Source organism: Macrosteles quadrilineatus, unplaced genomic scaffold, assembly GCF_028750875.1.
Source record: "Macrosteles quadrilineatus isolate MER2022 unplaced genomic scaffold, UCM_ALF_1.0 Scaffold_2__2_contigs__length_208266976, whole genome shotgun sequence".
NCBI lineage: Eukaryota > Metazoa > Arthropoda > Insecta > Hemiptera > Cicadellidae > Macrosteles > Macrosteles quadrilineatus.
The window spans coordinates 169,844,354-169,860,279 of NW_026542595.1; the positions used below are offsets into that span (position 1 = coordinate 169,844,354).

Genomic DNA, 15,926 nt, shown 5'->3' on the forward strand with positions numbered 1-15,926 from the left:
TTTTCCTTATAATTCACAAATTGGTCTAATTTTAAGGACGGGACTGTGGATAGTCTTAGTACTCACTGACTCACTAGTACGGACATTAACCCACACCAGGGGCGTATCGCATCCACAGTGCGTGCCTATATCCACAACTCATGACCTTCTAGTAGCTGTATTGCAGGACGACGCTACCGCCCAGTCTTTTGATGGTTACATTTAATCATTAATTTCTATAAATCAATGAACACAAAAGCTTTTCAAGTTGAAAATGAGTGTAAGTTGGATGTATAGAAATATGTGCCTCGTGTAAGGTTACTAAGATTGACTAAGAACACCTTCTTCAGTCAGAGTCATTCATTTAAATTAAATAGCTATCACAGTCAACCTATTTCGAAAAAAAGAAAACTCGGTAAAGAGACATTTACGCTTTTGTTGTACATCCTTGTAGTCACAAAAACTATTCAAAAACTGTTAGACGATTTTGTATTTGAGGTAGAGTGACCTAATTTATTTGAAGCAAATATTTTGTAAGCATCTTTTAAAACCTCTCATCATTTAATTTTGTGACCTGTTCCGAGACTCCTCCAAACTCGGAGTCATGTTTTCTTCAAGAACACGTCAAGATCTTGTCATGTACCGATTTGCATCAACATTCTGTAGTTTCAGGTCTGATAGAGCCTGATTTTGATCTACAAAATAGGTTCTCTACAAGTTGTACTATAACTTTGTACAGCCAGTACATGCATAAAGGATGTAGAATACCTTTACGAAAAGTAGTAGGATACTTAATGCTCATTTATTGCACGCAAATAAATATCATAAATTGTTTTGTGTTAACTGGATGATAAAAAGTGAAATTTTAGATGTTGGTCACTTAACCTTTAGGATATCAACTAGGGTTTATGTGCTTTTGAGTATTTAATTGAGAAACATATTTTATAATTATTTAGTTACAAATTTCTAAAATAACGTGTTAGATTAGATAATGGTTTATTATTTGATAATGAGTAGATTCTTTACTATGTAATATGTATATGTGATTGTGCTATTACCTTTTGCATGTTTTCTACGCCAATGGCCTTTTTTACACTTTGAAAGGGAACGGTCCACACACCCCCATAGGTCTTCTTGTTACTATTCAGACGACAATTTTGTTGTTGTTAATTATCATTGTTAATTTATAGCCCAATTATAAATGGCATTTGGGTTTAGAATCGAACCAGCGACCTTCAGATACGAAGGCGAGCACTATTAATAACCACTCGGCTACCCAGTCAATTAGCTTACTGTATAGATATAACAAAAGACTTAATTCAAAAATAATCGATTCGTTTACACTTAAAATGCAATATTTACGGGACGGTAAATAGCCTATATGCGTTAAAAAAATAAATGTTGGACTGGGTAAATTCGATCAGTCACCCCCAATTATCATCAGGCCCAATAAAAAAAAAAAAATATATATATATATACAGTATACGCAAATGTATACAATTTAATATCAGCCCAATATATAAATACACCACATTTTCAACATAGAAATTTAACTTTTTGCTCCAAATAGCTTTACAAAATCTATTAAAAAAATATTAAAACCTAAATGCATAAACATTTATTTTTATACTTTCAAAATTCTTAAAAATAAAGTTAATATTTTTCATTATAAGTATTTAGAAAGATGTTATAACAAAATTAATACCTGAATGTAAATAGAATTACTATAAAACCACTGAAATTTGCATTTGGCTGTAGTCAATTATACTTCTTGACATCAAATCGCCTTCACTACATGTCTGCTAGTAGCAATACATAGCTGTACTGAGCTATTGCATCACACTTTAAGCAGGCGTGGAGAAATTATTTATGTGACAATTTATTGGTATCTACACAAATATTACCATGACTATTAGAATAGAAACGGTATGGATGATAAACATAAACAAATTACGTCACTGGCCTAAATGTCTATACTAATAGCTTCATTGTTGTTTCTGACTCTCAATTTAAATTAATAAAAACCTGTTAACTTTATGGTCAGAGTCGTAATTTAATTATGTTTTCACCACACTATGATGTTTTTAGCTGTTTCACATACGTTAATTGGTGGCTAAAAGTTACGTTTTTCTGGCCATGCCAGCAATCATCGTCATTTGGGGACCGAGCAGGTTTTTACTTCCTTAGGGCCGCAAAATCACCTGCGTACTTTCTTAAAACATGAATGAATATTAAATACACAGTCAGTATCCATAGCATTGTAATATAAATTGTTGTATTGTCACCGCTGCCTAGCAACTATTTATTATTATTTTAGCTGATTCCTCAAATTATTTCTTCACATAACCTTTAAGTTGTAGTTGTGTTGAGTGTTAGTGTGTATTATTATTGTTGTGAATAGTGGTAATAGGTTACAGTGTGGTGAAAAATAGCGTTCGTACCACGGACCGAAACGGTTTTGCAGCTCTCGATTGTTTTAACTTCCCTACTTCGTCTCGAACTTAAGATTAAGAACTATCTCGAGCCGGCAAAACCTCATTTTCGGCCCTAGGTACGAAATATACTATTATGATCCATACCGTTGCCGTTATAATATCCTTGCAAATTAACTATTTGAACAGTCCTACTAAAAAGTAGTTGATTTACACAGGATACATATTGATATAGGTTATGCTTACATTTTGTAACTTTTCCATGACGCTTATGCCTAAAACTATAGTATAAACTAAACTTCGACAAGGAATAATAATACTGCAAGTTGTTTTCTTAAGTATAATTAAGTTTTTGAATTATCATACATGTTTTCTATCCTATTTTTACTATTAATATTTTATCTACATTATTTACACGATGCAATAAATAAATAACTTATTAACAAACTATTTATTTCTTGTCTTCTTTGAACCATCTGTAAGTGTAGGCATTAAAACATTTACCTAACATTTACCTAAAACAAGTTTGTTTTTACATATTAATTTATTTTGCATGTATCATCACATCAAAATGTAATGTTTGTATGGTCCTTAAATAAACTGAGGGTTTAACAGGTAAGTTAAAATGTTATATTGTATGAGGTAGCATTCATAAATTAAATACAGACTCTCAAGATAAAAGATTTTTCATGAGAACTAAAACTTAGTTTGTAGGTACATATAAGGTAAAAATGCCCTTTTTAATTCAAAAAATTTCCTAAAAATACTTGGTAAGATGATCATTGTTCGTTATAAAACCTCTCCGTCGATGTTCAACGTCGGGATTTATTCACATAAGGTAAATTGAACTATAGGTTTTGAATTAAGTAGAATTATATTGTAAAGGTTTGGTTGAAGAAGAAAATTAATTTATCTCTTGTCAAAAAAGAACTGAGTGGATATTCTCTTTTAATTCAGTAATAATAACTCGTCTTAGATAATTATTTGTTCATCTCTCATTTAAAATAAGTATTCATTTATTACCTAATAAAGCTGAAAATATTAACTCTTCGTAGAATATAATTTATTCATTCTTCATCATAGACCATTCACTCATCATTCAAACGTGAATTGATTCATCATATCTGAATTTTATTTTTTAGTCATTGTAGAAGGACCTCAATTTGTCATTCACAAAACTTTTCGTAGAATAATATTCATATTACTTATTCTTGAATAACATTCACACACCTTATCGTAGAACATTATTCATTTGACTAATTATTGAAGAACATGCATCCACCTAATCGTAGAACAATATTTACTTTACTCATTCTTGAAGAACATTCACAAACCTTATCGTAGAACATTATTCATTTTACTAATTTTTGAAGAACACTCACACACACACATAATCGTAAATATATTTATATTAACTTTACTCATTCTTGAAGAACATTCACACACATAATCGTAAAATAATATCAATTTTACTCATTCTTGAAGAACATTCCAACTTCACTCATCGTAGAAGAAGTAGTCAATAACGTCCTGTCTAGTGATGGGAACTTCTGAAACTACTTCCGTAGAGTTTCTCTTGGGCCTCTTGTTCGCCGCCCCAGGGAAGAACCCTGCGAAGAAGTTCCAGACTCCAGAGATCATGTCCGGAACGTTTACCGTGAACGGGAGGAACGGTAGGGATTCCAGGATGTCTCCCACGGCTGACCAGAAGATCCTCCCTGTCTCCTTCTCATCTGATCTTCTGAAAAAAGAGCAACACAATTTAAGAGGTATTGTCTAGAGTGTCACACGATCATTGTGTAAAGAGCGTCGAAGTTCCAATCCTGTTGCTGTAGATCGTGTAGAAACCTAACCAAAAGATTTTGATTCCTCTAAATACATCAGTTCTTATTTACGTCAAGAGCATTGATTGAACTCTTTTTCATTATGTAAATCTAGCTGATAAACCATGTTTACAATAAATCTTTCCAATAGCTCCAAATACATTAAATTTGCTGAAATTTGTTATAGTTTGCATCAAGATAATACCTATAACACTAACGTCCCACTCATGTGAATTGTATGTAAATCTTACTAATCCTTCCTACTAATATTATAAATGAGAAAGTTTGGATGTATGGATATATGGATGTATGGATGTATGTTTGTGACAAGTGAACGCGAAAAATACTGGTCGGATTGGGCTGAAATTTGGCATGATGATAGCTGACATTCCCGATTAACATATAGGCATATTCTTATTTCAAAAATCCTTTCGGGCTCCGCCCCAGTGGCTCTGGAGTTTCCCATGTTAACCTAATGAGAAATGGAATTATTGAATCTTAACAGCTGTTTCAATTAAACAAGTTGGTCCTGTTCTATGATGTTCAATAGCATTAAAGTTACAAGGATTACCAACAGGGTGCAGCACTATTATTTCTTTTACATTTATGACAACAGCTAATTTGCAACCAAAAGGTGAGTGAGCGTAGCGAACGAACTTCAACCTGGAGGCGAGTTAGCGAAGCGAACGAGCTAAACTGAAGGCAAGTGAGCGCAGCGAACGAGCTAAACTGAAGGCAAGTGAGCGCAGCGAACGAGCTCCAACCTAAAGGTGAGTGAGCGTAGCGAACGAGCTCCAACAAGGACGTGATTGAGCCATGCGAACGAGATAATCTTGAAAATTAAGAAGTTAAACGGGGCAAAGCCCGTGGGTTACAGCTAGTAATATTATAAATGTGAAAGTTTAGATGTACGGATGTATGGATGGATGTATGTTTGTGACAAGTGAACGCAAAAAATACTGGTCGGATCGGGCTGAAATTCGGCATGATGATAGCTCATTTTCCCGATTAACATATAGGCATATTTTTATCCCAAAAATCCTTCCGGGCTCCGCCCCAGTGGCTCTGGAGTTTCCCATGTTAACCTTATGAGAAATGGAATTAATGAATCTTAACAGCTGTTTCAATTAAACAAGTTGGTTCTGTTCTATGATGTTCAATAGCATTAAAGTTACAAGGATTACCAACAGGGTGCAGCACTATTATTTCTTTTACATTTATAACAACAGCTAATTTGCAACCAAAAGGTGAGTGAGCGACTGAGCGTAGCGAACGAACTTCAACCTGGAGGCGAGTGAGCGTAGCGAACGAGCTAACCTGAAGGCAAGTGAGCGTAGCGAACGAGCTAACCTGAAGGAAAGTGAGCGCAGCGAACGAGCTCCAACCTAAAGGTGAGTGAGCGTAGCGAACGAGCTCCAACTTAAAGGTGAGTGAGCGTAGCGAACGAACTTCAACCAGGACGTGATTGAGCCATGCAAACGAGATCATCTTGAAAATTAAGAAGTTAAACGGGGCAAAGCCCGCGGGTTACAGCTAGTTTTTTATATATTACATGTTACCATTTACAAACGATGGCATACAGAACTATGTTAAAATGCATAACAAACATGAAACAGCCGAACTCACAGAATTAAAAAGTAGAATGTTAAGGTTGGTCACGTGTTTTTTTAACTACTTAACCAAATCCCACTCAGAGTTTCTGCACATTCAAATCGATAGCACACGATTCACGAGGAACGATCCGTTAACCTGTCCTTATCTTGTATTGACTTATGCGTTGACTTAATGGAATCTTGCAACGTCATTCTCTGAGGACCGGATACCATGTCAAGAGCTACATCAGCATGCAGAGTGTTGTTGGGGAACTGAGTAAATAGTCTTGACGTTGTAAACGTACTGACTATTTAGACGTACTATTTAGACTATTTAGACGTTCTATTATAGACGTACTAGAAGAACTTCCTTGTGAGAAATTGTTCTAGAGACAATATCTTATGTGACGGATAAAACCTGGAGAATCAGTTGTATTTTACTGTAGCCGTACAGTTTAGGGAATTTCCCATACAGGGAATACGGTATTACCGTAAAACTCTTGATAAGATCTAGACCAGGGACTTATTTGCTTTTCGTTTTGTTGTCCCAGAGGCTAAAAACCGTCAGTTGAAATTCATATATGTATAATACAGGTATACATGTATCCTGCACGATAACTGAATTTCGGTATCAACGTGTAAACATTTTATTCAGACGAATTCGCTAACCAGCATGAACAGACTATAGGGAAGGTTTTATGAGAAACATTTGTTTTAACATCTTGATCCCAGAAACATAAAGTTTTGCAAACTCTTTTCAACTGTATTTTTACAAAAAAATTGTATATTGAATCGAAATATAGTCGAAGTATAGATATTTTATATCGAGCTTCGGAGAAAACGTCAAATACCTGTAATTCTAAATTCCCCATGTTATTCTTATAAGGAATAAATTCAATATTGTAGTTTGCTTATATAGGGGTATTTTTTGTCAACAAATTTGTTTACTCCACACCAAACTATCAACATTCCAATAGCACGCTACTACCTTTCCTGTAAACCTAAGTACTCATTAAACATTTTCATTATTTTGGTAGTAAATAAATCTGGGAATATGAAGGGAATATTTAAGTGAAAATGAAAGTTAAATACATTTACATAGATCATTATTGTGAGATATTTTTATAGTAAATAGTGACGTAGCGTTCTGCAAAATAAAAATCGGCCTTAAGATGAATTGTGTAAACGAAACAACTGTTGAAAAACAGAATTGAATAAAAAAATACATCTTGATGCCACAAAAATTGCACAATGACACAGTTTTTTTGCAAAAGGTTGCATGAGATGTATTAATTTTTATTACTATCATGTACGGTATATCTGAAAACAATTTCGAAACAAAATAATTGATCCACACACAATTGTACAAAATGACAAATCTAAGGAAATGTGCTGTGTATGAAATTTCGTCCTGATCACAGTTTCGTTTATATATACAGTAAACGAATTATAGATCGGGAGAAATGTCGAAAATTATTAACAAAACTAGCAATTATGCTATTAAATAAGTCAATGACCTGTAGACAATGATTGTAATGAAGAATGATTCTGTAAATAATTTTGCATATTGTATCAATCTGACAATAATGTCGATAATGTCTTATTTAAATATTGATCTGGAAAATGTCACAAAACCAGAACTGGGTATGGAGATGTTAGACATCTTATAGTGTAGTCTTACTGGCGATTCCAGATGATTCTTCAACAGCTGTGAGTTAAATTTGTTATGTTACACAAAAACAGTTAAAATAGTCTATCAAGCTATCTGATTCCTATTCCACCTCTAATATTTAAATAAGCCCCTAATTAGGACAACTTCTCTTCTATCTAAACATCTGAAAGCGTCCGTTAGAAAGCCTGATTGAAAATTTTGAATCAACGTCGCCTTGGTGCTCCAAATTGCTCCTGCAATCCTCAATAAATGAACTTCTTTTATTTCCCTAATGGATTTTTACACACAATGGACTCCGATACTATAACAGGTGAAAGGATGAACAATTAATGTTTTGGTCCGTTTAATAATAGATATTTGAACCTATTTTCAACAGGTCTTTCAAGTTTCTCCTGCTCAAAGTTGTAAAACGTTTACAGTTGTTTCTCTTGTAAATTGAATGACACACTTAAGTCATTATGGTTGCTGTATCATTGTTGGTAAGTGGGTTCGGCTCAAGATTTATGGTTTAAATCCTTTACTCCATACATCTTGGGTTCGGCTGTAAGGAATGTGCTTGGGGGTTAAGGGCAGTAAATAAATTATTAGTTATGTCCACTGTCAATCGGGTTTCACATTGTAACCAATTAAAGTAAAGTAATATGGTGTGGTAAGGCGATACTGTTAAAAAGTAATTTGCTATGGACACAAGAATAGATATTAAGACCTATTTGATTTTTAAAGTGTTCTATTGGTAAAATGTTTCACAAAAACATTATGAAGTACAACTTTTTTCAGTATAACTATTATTAAAATACAAAATTTGATTTTATAAAGATTCCTCCATAAAAATCACGTTGATAAACACTTTTTAGACAGTTTTTTCAACCTCTTGAATCTCATAGGTTTGTATTATGATAATATTACTGAAATTGTAACGATATTTTTACAGTATTCCTGAAATATCAATTGTAATAACTACTTGGGACTTTTCATAATACAACATCCATACTAGCCATGATTAGTGATTTTTTTTTTACTAAGAGTACCCATGAATTATTTTTTTTTAAATTCGTATCATTACTTTGATAAAAGTAAGTTATTTATTTGAAAGAAAAAAAAACATACACACACAATTCACAAATAATATGAAAATTGCAACAATATTTTAAATACCAAGTAGTATTTGTGCATGTTAAAAACAACTAAACTGTGCTTTTGAATCACGAGAGTTGTATTCTATTTAGTTTTTGGTTAAAACATATGGGACTCTTAATAGGCCTATATACTATATTGAAAATGAAACATGTCAATCAACTGTCTTGTCGACCGAGTGACATGTCGGCCAACTGGCTTGTCGAAAACGTTGCATGTCGGTCAAGTGTCACATCTGACAGTAAAGCTGATACAATACACAACCATAACCCCAAATAGACAATAGTAGCCGGGAGGCATCTAGTACCACTTTCTACAACAACGTATCGTCTAATCTGATTAACTAATGAATAAAATAACAATAAACAACTCACCTGATCCTCAGTGCGGAGTCTACGGTCCGGTAGGATGAGAGGGGGGAGGGATAACACAGAACCAGTTGTAAAGCATACACTATCAGTAGTATCCCAATCTAGAAACGAGAGAGTTTTCGTCAAATAAAATCTAACAAGATTTAAAACCGGGATTTTACTCTGCCTACAAATTTTCTTTTAAATTTGGATACTTCAAATTTATTTCTTATATTTTAAAATCAAAGCCTGTTTTGATGTGTTGTACGTTTGAGTGAAATGGTGTTAACTAAATTTATCTTATTTTGGTGTAAGTAAACTCAGCTCTTTGATATTTGGAAACAATAAAAGCAAACTTAAATTTAATTGAGTTTTTTAAACCAACTTTCTTTTCAAAGATTTGGGATGTTTTAGAGATTATACGTGTCATCAAATTAAAAACATGAGCATTGATTACAAATAATTTAATACAGTGTATTGGGTATCCATTGAACTCAAATTAACTTCCTAAGTGATTATACTATGTTCTGTGATACTTTATTTATAACTTGGTCCTGGTACTATATTTAGTTTAAAAGAACAGCCTCTCTATAAATAGAAGTAGAAAGATTCATTTCCAAAGATTCAGTATAAAAATGAATCAGAAAACGCGCACCCAAACATCAAAACCCCCAAATATATAAAAATCCTAAATATTAAGTATTCTAAATATTACCAATAAAACCACAGATTTATTTCAGTAGATCCTAAAGCTATAAGACAACCCATCCAACCGTTGACTCGTTTGCAAATGTGGGTTTCGTGTAAACATTGCGTGAAGATATTTAAACCGGTTCACTTATGTAGATATTCACGCTGAACCCGTCTGACGGATTATAGGAATCAGAGAGCTGCTTTGCATTTAACAGTTGGAAGAACACATAATACATTCCTCAATAAAGTACTTTGGGCAAGCATTTAGCAGATTCTGACTAAGAATAGTTAAATAATGCGTAATATACGATTACGTTTTGAAAATTATTGTGTTATATCGTATACATTTGTTGTAGTTAAGCTTACAAGCATACTTAGCCTATAAATCATATTTAATAAAGAAATACATAACTGGAATATCACTTTTATGAACAGGAACAGTTTTCAGCGATTTGCGTCCTTTTCTTCGGAAACATCGTCATTTTGTTGTGGAGTAAAAAGTGTTAAGTGCCTATTGGTTGCCAAAGCTTTTTGAATAGTTTTAAGTTAATGACGTTGATTCTAAAAAAGCTATTTTCTACAATCTGTTAAGTAATACAATCTATTTTGACTGTTATTATGATGAAAATCATAAACATTACCGAATCACAATTTGCACATAATCAAATATCAACCTACACGATAAACAATGAACTCAACAGCAAAAACAATTTGAGCTCAACAGTGACTTTAACAGTGGGATTGACAGAAGTTGTAGAAATTTCCTCAACCGCACCTCTGTTAGTGCAAGAAAGAAACCATGTAATCCTATTGTAAACTGTCGTGCTTGTTTCAAGTTCAGGAGTTTTAAACTTGTTTCGGCTACACTTGGGTGTGATGATGCCAAATACTTTTGTATTAATTTAAGTTAGTTTTTAAAGCGTGAAATGTTCGATCTTTTGTTTTGATACATTAGAAATAATAATACTAATAGCTCACTAATACTATATATATAGTTTTTGTTAGTGTTATTTTTAAAGCAAATATTTTTGTCCGTGTGTTTTTTTTCTGTGTTTTGAAGACTCTTCACAGTTTACAGCCTGGTTTCTGCTTGAAAATGTGCCAGTAGGCTCAAAACCGTGGTCACACAATCCAAAAACAGGACTACTTGCAGTTACAACAGGCATTTTAACCTGTTATTTAATTCTCACTGTTACTGGGAAACCATTCCTTCAGCTCTTCAGTTGGTTCAGAAGGATGAAACTTATAAGGGAGAATGCTTAATAGTTGAATTTAAAAATATATAAGTGTTTTCCAAGCTATGGTAAAATCCCAACCTGTATTTTTCACTTTGGTGGTGTTTGAGTGTGCTCAAGTTGACTGAATATTTATCTCTTATTTTCAGTGGTATTTTAAGATTAGTGATTGAATTTTTTGATCATAGCACCAGTAAAAAGGCAATAATTTAATTGTTTGTTAAATTAATATAGAACATACATAATGTTGGCTAAGCAACAAGATAAAAATAGTAAACAATAAAACAGTATCTACAAAAACCGAACAAAACTAATTACATATCCTCATTTGAACCATAAGGTTAATGAATTTATAACGTAGCAAGACTGAAGAGCACAAACTTCTATGTTTGTTCAAATGCACGGCCAACTAATAATGTTTTTATTCAATGGCCGCAGGTAGGTCCTATCCCCGACCGCCTTCGTTATTTGAACTAACTATAGACTATAGAACAGCCCCGGTAGACCATCGCCCACTGAACCATCACGACCACGTCACCTAATGCTGTGTGTTTAATCTATGATGACACCGAGTCCCCTGTGACACGTTTGAGGCTATGCATGGTTGTAGAATATGTAGCACAAGTGCTGGAGGTCGTGAGAATCATCAATTGCCTTCCAAGTCTCACCTTCGACACAGCCTCTTGTCGTCTACATCCACCATAATCATCATCAACATCATCAACATCAACACATTATCTTCATAATCCCAGTCATCCACCCGATGCATGTAACCAATCATCACCGTTAGTTACAGCAACTAGAGCGCGTAGCACATTTCACTTAATTTTGAATTCGGGTGAGGAAGTTATTATAATACCATTATTCCTTGCACTTTCCTTGGTAAAAAGAGTCGTTTCTGAAGTTTCTCCCATGCTTTGGTGGTTTATGAGCACATGTTTGACATTGCTCTTTTTGTACTCAGTAAAGGTGAAGGAAAATTTTTTGAACTGAATATATTAATCAATGTCAACAATTGATCATCCTCTGTTTGAAGGGAGCATTGAGTATATGGTCAATGGTCAATGGTTGAGTAACATTGAAATATGGTCAGTGTTTTGGCTTATCTTGATGTTTCCAAAATAAACAGCTGGTTAAAATGGTAACCTATGATAATGACAACATGATAAAACTCTACCAACTCGAACTAATAGTTCTTTATTTCACTACTGGGTTTTTCGTGACGAGTATTGAACGATACATTTATCACAATGAAAACAACTACTTCGTCACTCCTTTTGAGCTAATTGGGAACTTCAGTTGACATTTTTTTATCTCAGTTGTGTGTAGCGGAAGTAATGTTTATGTCAGGAAAGGTCAGCTGATCACTATTTGTTTCTGCTGTATGGAAATTGAAATTTTTCGAAGATCTCAGCTGTATGGAAATGGGCTATTTTCGAATACAGAGTGATGAAAAAGTCTTACTGAATGATTAATGTGAGTTATTTTAGGCCAGGCGACATTGTAGAAATAGGATTCAAATTTAAGTTTGTTATAAGTGTCAATTGAAAAATTTGAACAATTCTGTTATCTTTTCTGCCCATACTTCATTTTGTAGTATCCATTATAACACGTGTAAGCAATTACTGGGTGTATTTACGTGAACAAAGAGATTTAGGAAGCGTTTTGAGTAATTTTATCGTTTAACTGATATACTTCCCAACAAATCCTATTGTTAGTTCAATGTTCTGGTAAAAAGAGCCTAGTGTAGAAGCTTTTGCTTAAATAATTCCTGTTTTATTACTGTTTACTAATGCATTTGATGTACAAGAACATATTTTACACGATATATTGCGAAGAATACAACCCCATACGTATAAGGCAATAGAAACAACATAATTTCACATTATTGTTTATACAATTAAATCGCACGAATTAATGGAAGCAACATACAATCGAAATCGTTCTTTGAAAATATATTTAAGTCAAAAATGCTCTAAAACTGAATATTTTTTGTCTCCACTATTAATTAAACTATAACTTATTTTAGGAAAGTTGTTTACTCACATATATTTTACGTGTACTATCAAGTCTAATAATTCAGCCTACAGGGTATCATTGGTAAAAAGTTAGAAAACATTGTAAATTAGTAAAATAATTACTCTCACGAATTTAATCTCTTAAACGGTGTCTGTCAAAGTCGCCACCCAACAAGGCTAAAAGTGTGAAAACCGAATCATTTCAACCTAGGCTTACTCCATTATAGTAACGTAAATAAGTCTTAAAACAAGTTGGAGTTCAGCTTTAAACATTTTACAAAAACAAACTTGGTCTTAGCTAGGGCAGGATAAATAAATTAAGTGGCGAATTCCCAGAGGGAAATATTATTAAAATTATACTTTTAAACAACACGTTTGTTTCTAAATAAAACGTCTACATACTTTTAATTTGCTAACAAAACAACACTACTTGTAATATGTTCCTTGGATTAATGGGTAATGAAGTCGGAAAGTCAATACGGTTACGAGATGAATATGCTCATAATTTTACATAGAAGTTAATCTTATAACTTAAAGAGTAATTTAGCTCTGGTGGAATGATTTTTATCCTTCTTTTGCGAGTTTAAAATACAGTTAATAAGTCGAATAGCAATCCTGATTAGGCCAATATTAGGGAAATGATAGGGCCTATTGATTGGGGAAAAGGGTTCATCAATTTAGAAAAGGAAAACATGTTATATCTATTATATAGTTTAAAATTAAATCACTCATTTGCCCAAATTTAATGCCAATTTTTGAACAAATTTATTTAGATATTACAAGTATTCTACAATCTGTTCTGCTTAAGGGAATACAAGGAAATTGGAATCTTCAACTAATAAAATTAATAAACAGAAACTGTTTTAACCAAGTGTTAAAATGATCTGTATCTAAACAATGATTTTAAATTAATTTTCAACAGAGTTCATTTATGATAAAAAATTATGAAAAATATAATTTCTAATAATATAAACCAAATATTAAGTAACTGCTAGTATAATATATACGGTGTAATAAAAATTGAATGAACAAATAAAAAATATTTTTATTTTAGATTTTGCTAGAATTAGCAATATTAAAAATATTAAATAGATATATAACTTAAATAAGGTTTGACAAATCTGGAGGGTTCCTTACCTTACTCCTGCTGTCCATGTTTGATACTAAGCCTACTGACCTAGAGAACCCTCACGCACCGACAATATGCTGCTGCATACTGAGAGATAGAGAGAGAAGGAGAGTGCAAGGGGGAGAGAGAGAGAGAGAGAGAGCGATGTCGCAGGATGAGTCCAGGACCCAAGGCCGAGGACAAGTCCTGGAGAGAGTAGAATTAAATTCTTTGTTCCTTAATGAAAGAACTGACCTAAGCTCAATACAAGATTATTGTTAAAGGGGGACAGGTACTAACTTAGGGGATAGAAAGCCGAAAAAGTTCAATAACTGGGGAGGGGTTGGGGGAAGTAATTGATGCATTACTACGTAATGTAAGTTACAACTTTTTTGGAACCAGTTACTTGGTAAAAATACGATATCTTAGAAACTACTTTGGTGCTATTATCTTATTTATTTCACATTCAACTACCACACATTAGAGTTCTGGCTTTGAGTAAATTCGTACTCAGTGGTTCTATATAATAGATCTAATATATAATATAATGACTTATAAATTCTCTGGAGTAGCCTATGTGAGAGCTAGATCACGGTTTTATAGCTAGTAAATAGTCGATTTTAATGGAAGTCTGATGCTTCAAAACCAATAAAATTAGAATTATATACTGGAATAAATTTTTAATTGCAACCCTCTGTCGATATTTCGATTCATTTTAACTTTTAAAACAAATCTTAATGTCAAATATCAACGGACAAAGTAAATCGTACAACAATAATTTTAAATATTTTTGCTACATTATAATAGGAATACTAGGTACAAATTCATAAATTATATTGACCCAACTGTACTTGAAGAATGCAGGGTGACTCTAAGCAAATGTTGTTACATTTTCAAGACAGATTACAGTGTCTTTCGTAGTGAACTTTGATCAATAATACCTCTGAAATAGGTAATTGACGTTGAAAAAAACTGGCCCAATAACAGAACCTTGAGGAACTCCCTCTTAGCAGGTGAGTTGAACAATGCAATGGTCAATTAGGACAAGTCGCACTTACCGTTGGTCAGGCATCGGGTCATCATGTTTGAAAGTGACCATCCTTTTGGACATCATCCAAACGTTGTCGCACCTTACCTTTGACTGTCTTAGGAATTCAAATACAACCCATAATGTTTGGATACTTTTTTTAATGTTGTAAAAACTCACATTTGTTTGTAGATAGCATGTTTTACTAGAGGATCAGGGACGATTGCAAGGTTTGCTAATTTAATTTGGAATTCCAAATGGAACGTGTTAAATGTGTTCCGGTTTGAGTTTGATCACACACGAACCATCAGACAAAAATTAATAGAGCATTGCTTGGTATTGTATTACCTTTAAAATTATTTGCATCTTAAAATAGTATGTTATTGGAAGTTATTTCAGCTTTGGCTTTGTAACTATTTGTAAACAAATAATTTTGTATTTTTTATAGTTTTGTAATATTGTATATCACAACAAAGCGTAGCTAATAAGGAACGTGACATTTTAATCATAAATTATGTATATTTATTTATTTATAAATTCCAAAGTATTCAAAATATTACAACAATTTCCACTCTAAGAGCCGCCATTTTGTAACGAATAAAAATAGTCTAACTCTGATTCCAGCATAATGTACGTATTAAAATGTGCTTTAAAATTATGTATGATATTACACGTGATTGTGTTTCACAAATTGTGAGATTTGAAGTAGTAAAACTTTAGTTTTGTTAAACCCTGTAGACCCTGTACCTCGCCAATACGTACCTATATACATATCATAGATTGATATTATTTTAGTTGGCGTAAGTTATCATAATATTCTTTTAACCATGTTTTTTATTCAGGTGAGTTCTGATCTAAAAAAG

At 33.0% G+C, this 15,926-nt stretch overlaps 1 protein-coding gene across 1 annotated transcript; it reads right to left on the reverse strand.

The window, feature by feature from the left end:
- Positions 1-3,893: 3,893 nt before the first annotated feature.
- Positions 3,894-14,135, reverse strand: LOC128985347 (uncharacterized). Its single transcript, XM_054404765.1, has 3 exons — positions 14,066-14,135; positions 9,007-9,104; positions 3,894-4,152 (listed from the first exon to the last, which is right to left on the reverse strand). The coding sequence occupies exons 1-3, from the start codon at positions 14,081-14,083 to the stop codon at positions 3,909-3,911; spliced, it is 360 nt and encodes a 119-aa protein (XP_054260740.1). The 5' UTR covers positions 14,084-14,135; the 3' UTR covers positions 3,894-3,908.
- Between the last annotated feature and the right edge of the window lie 1,791 nt (positions 14,136-15,926).

What these genes read in the sequence shown, in the direction of transcription:
- LOC128985347 (XM_054404765.1), bottom strand. An exon ending in GACTCCGCACTGAGGATCAG is followed by an intron (nt 4,153 to 9,006) that starts GTGAGTTGTTTA and finishes CTCTTTTTTCAG; the next exon opens with AAGATCAGATGAGAAGGAGA.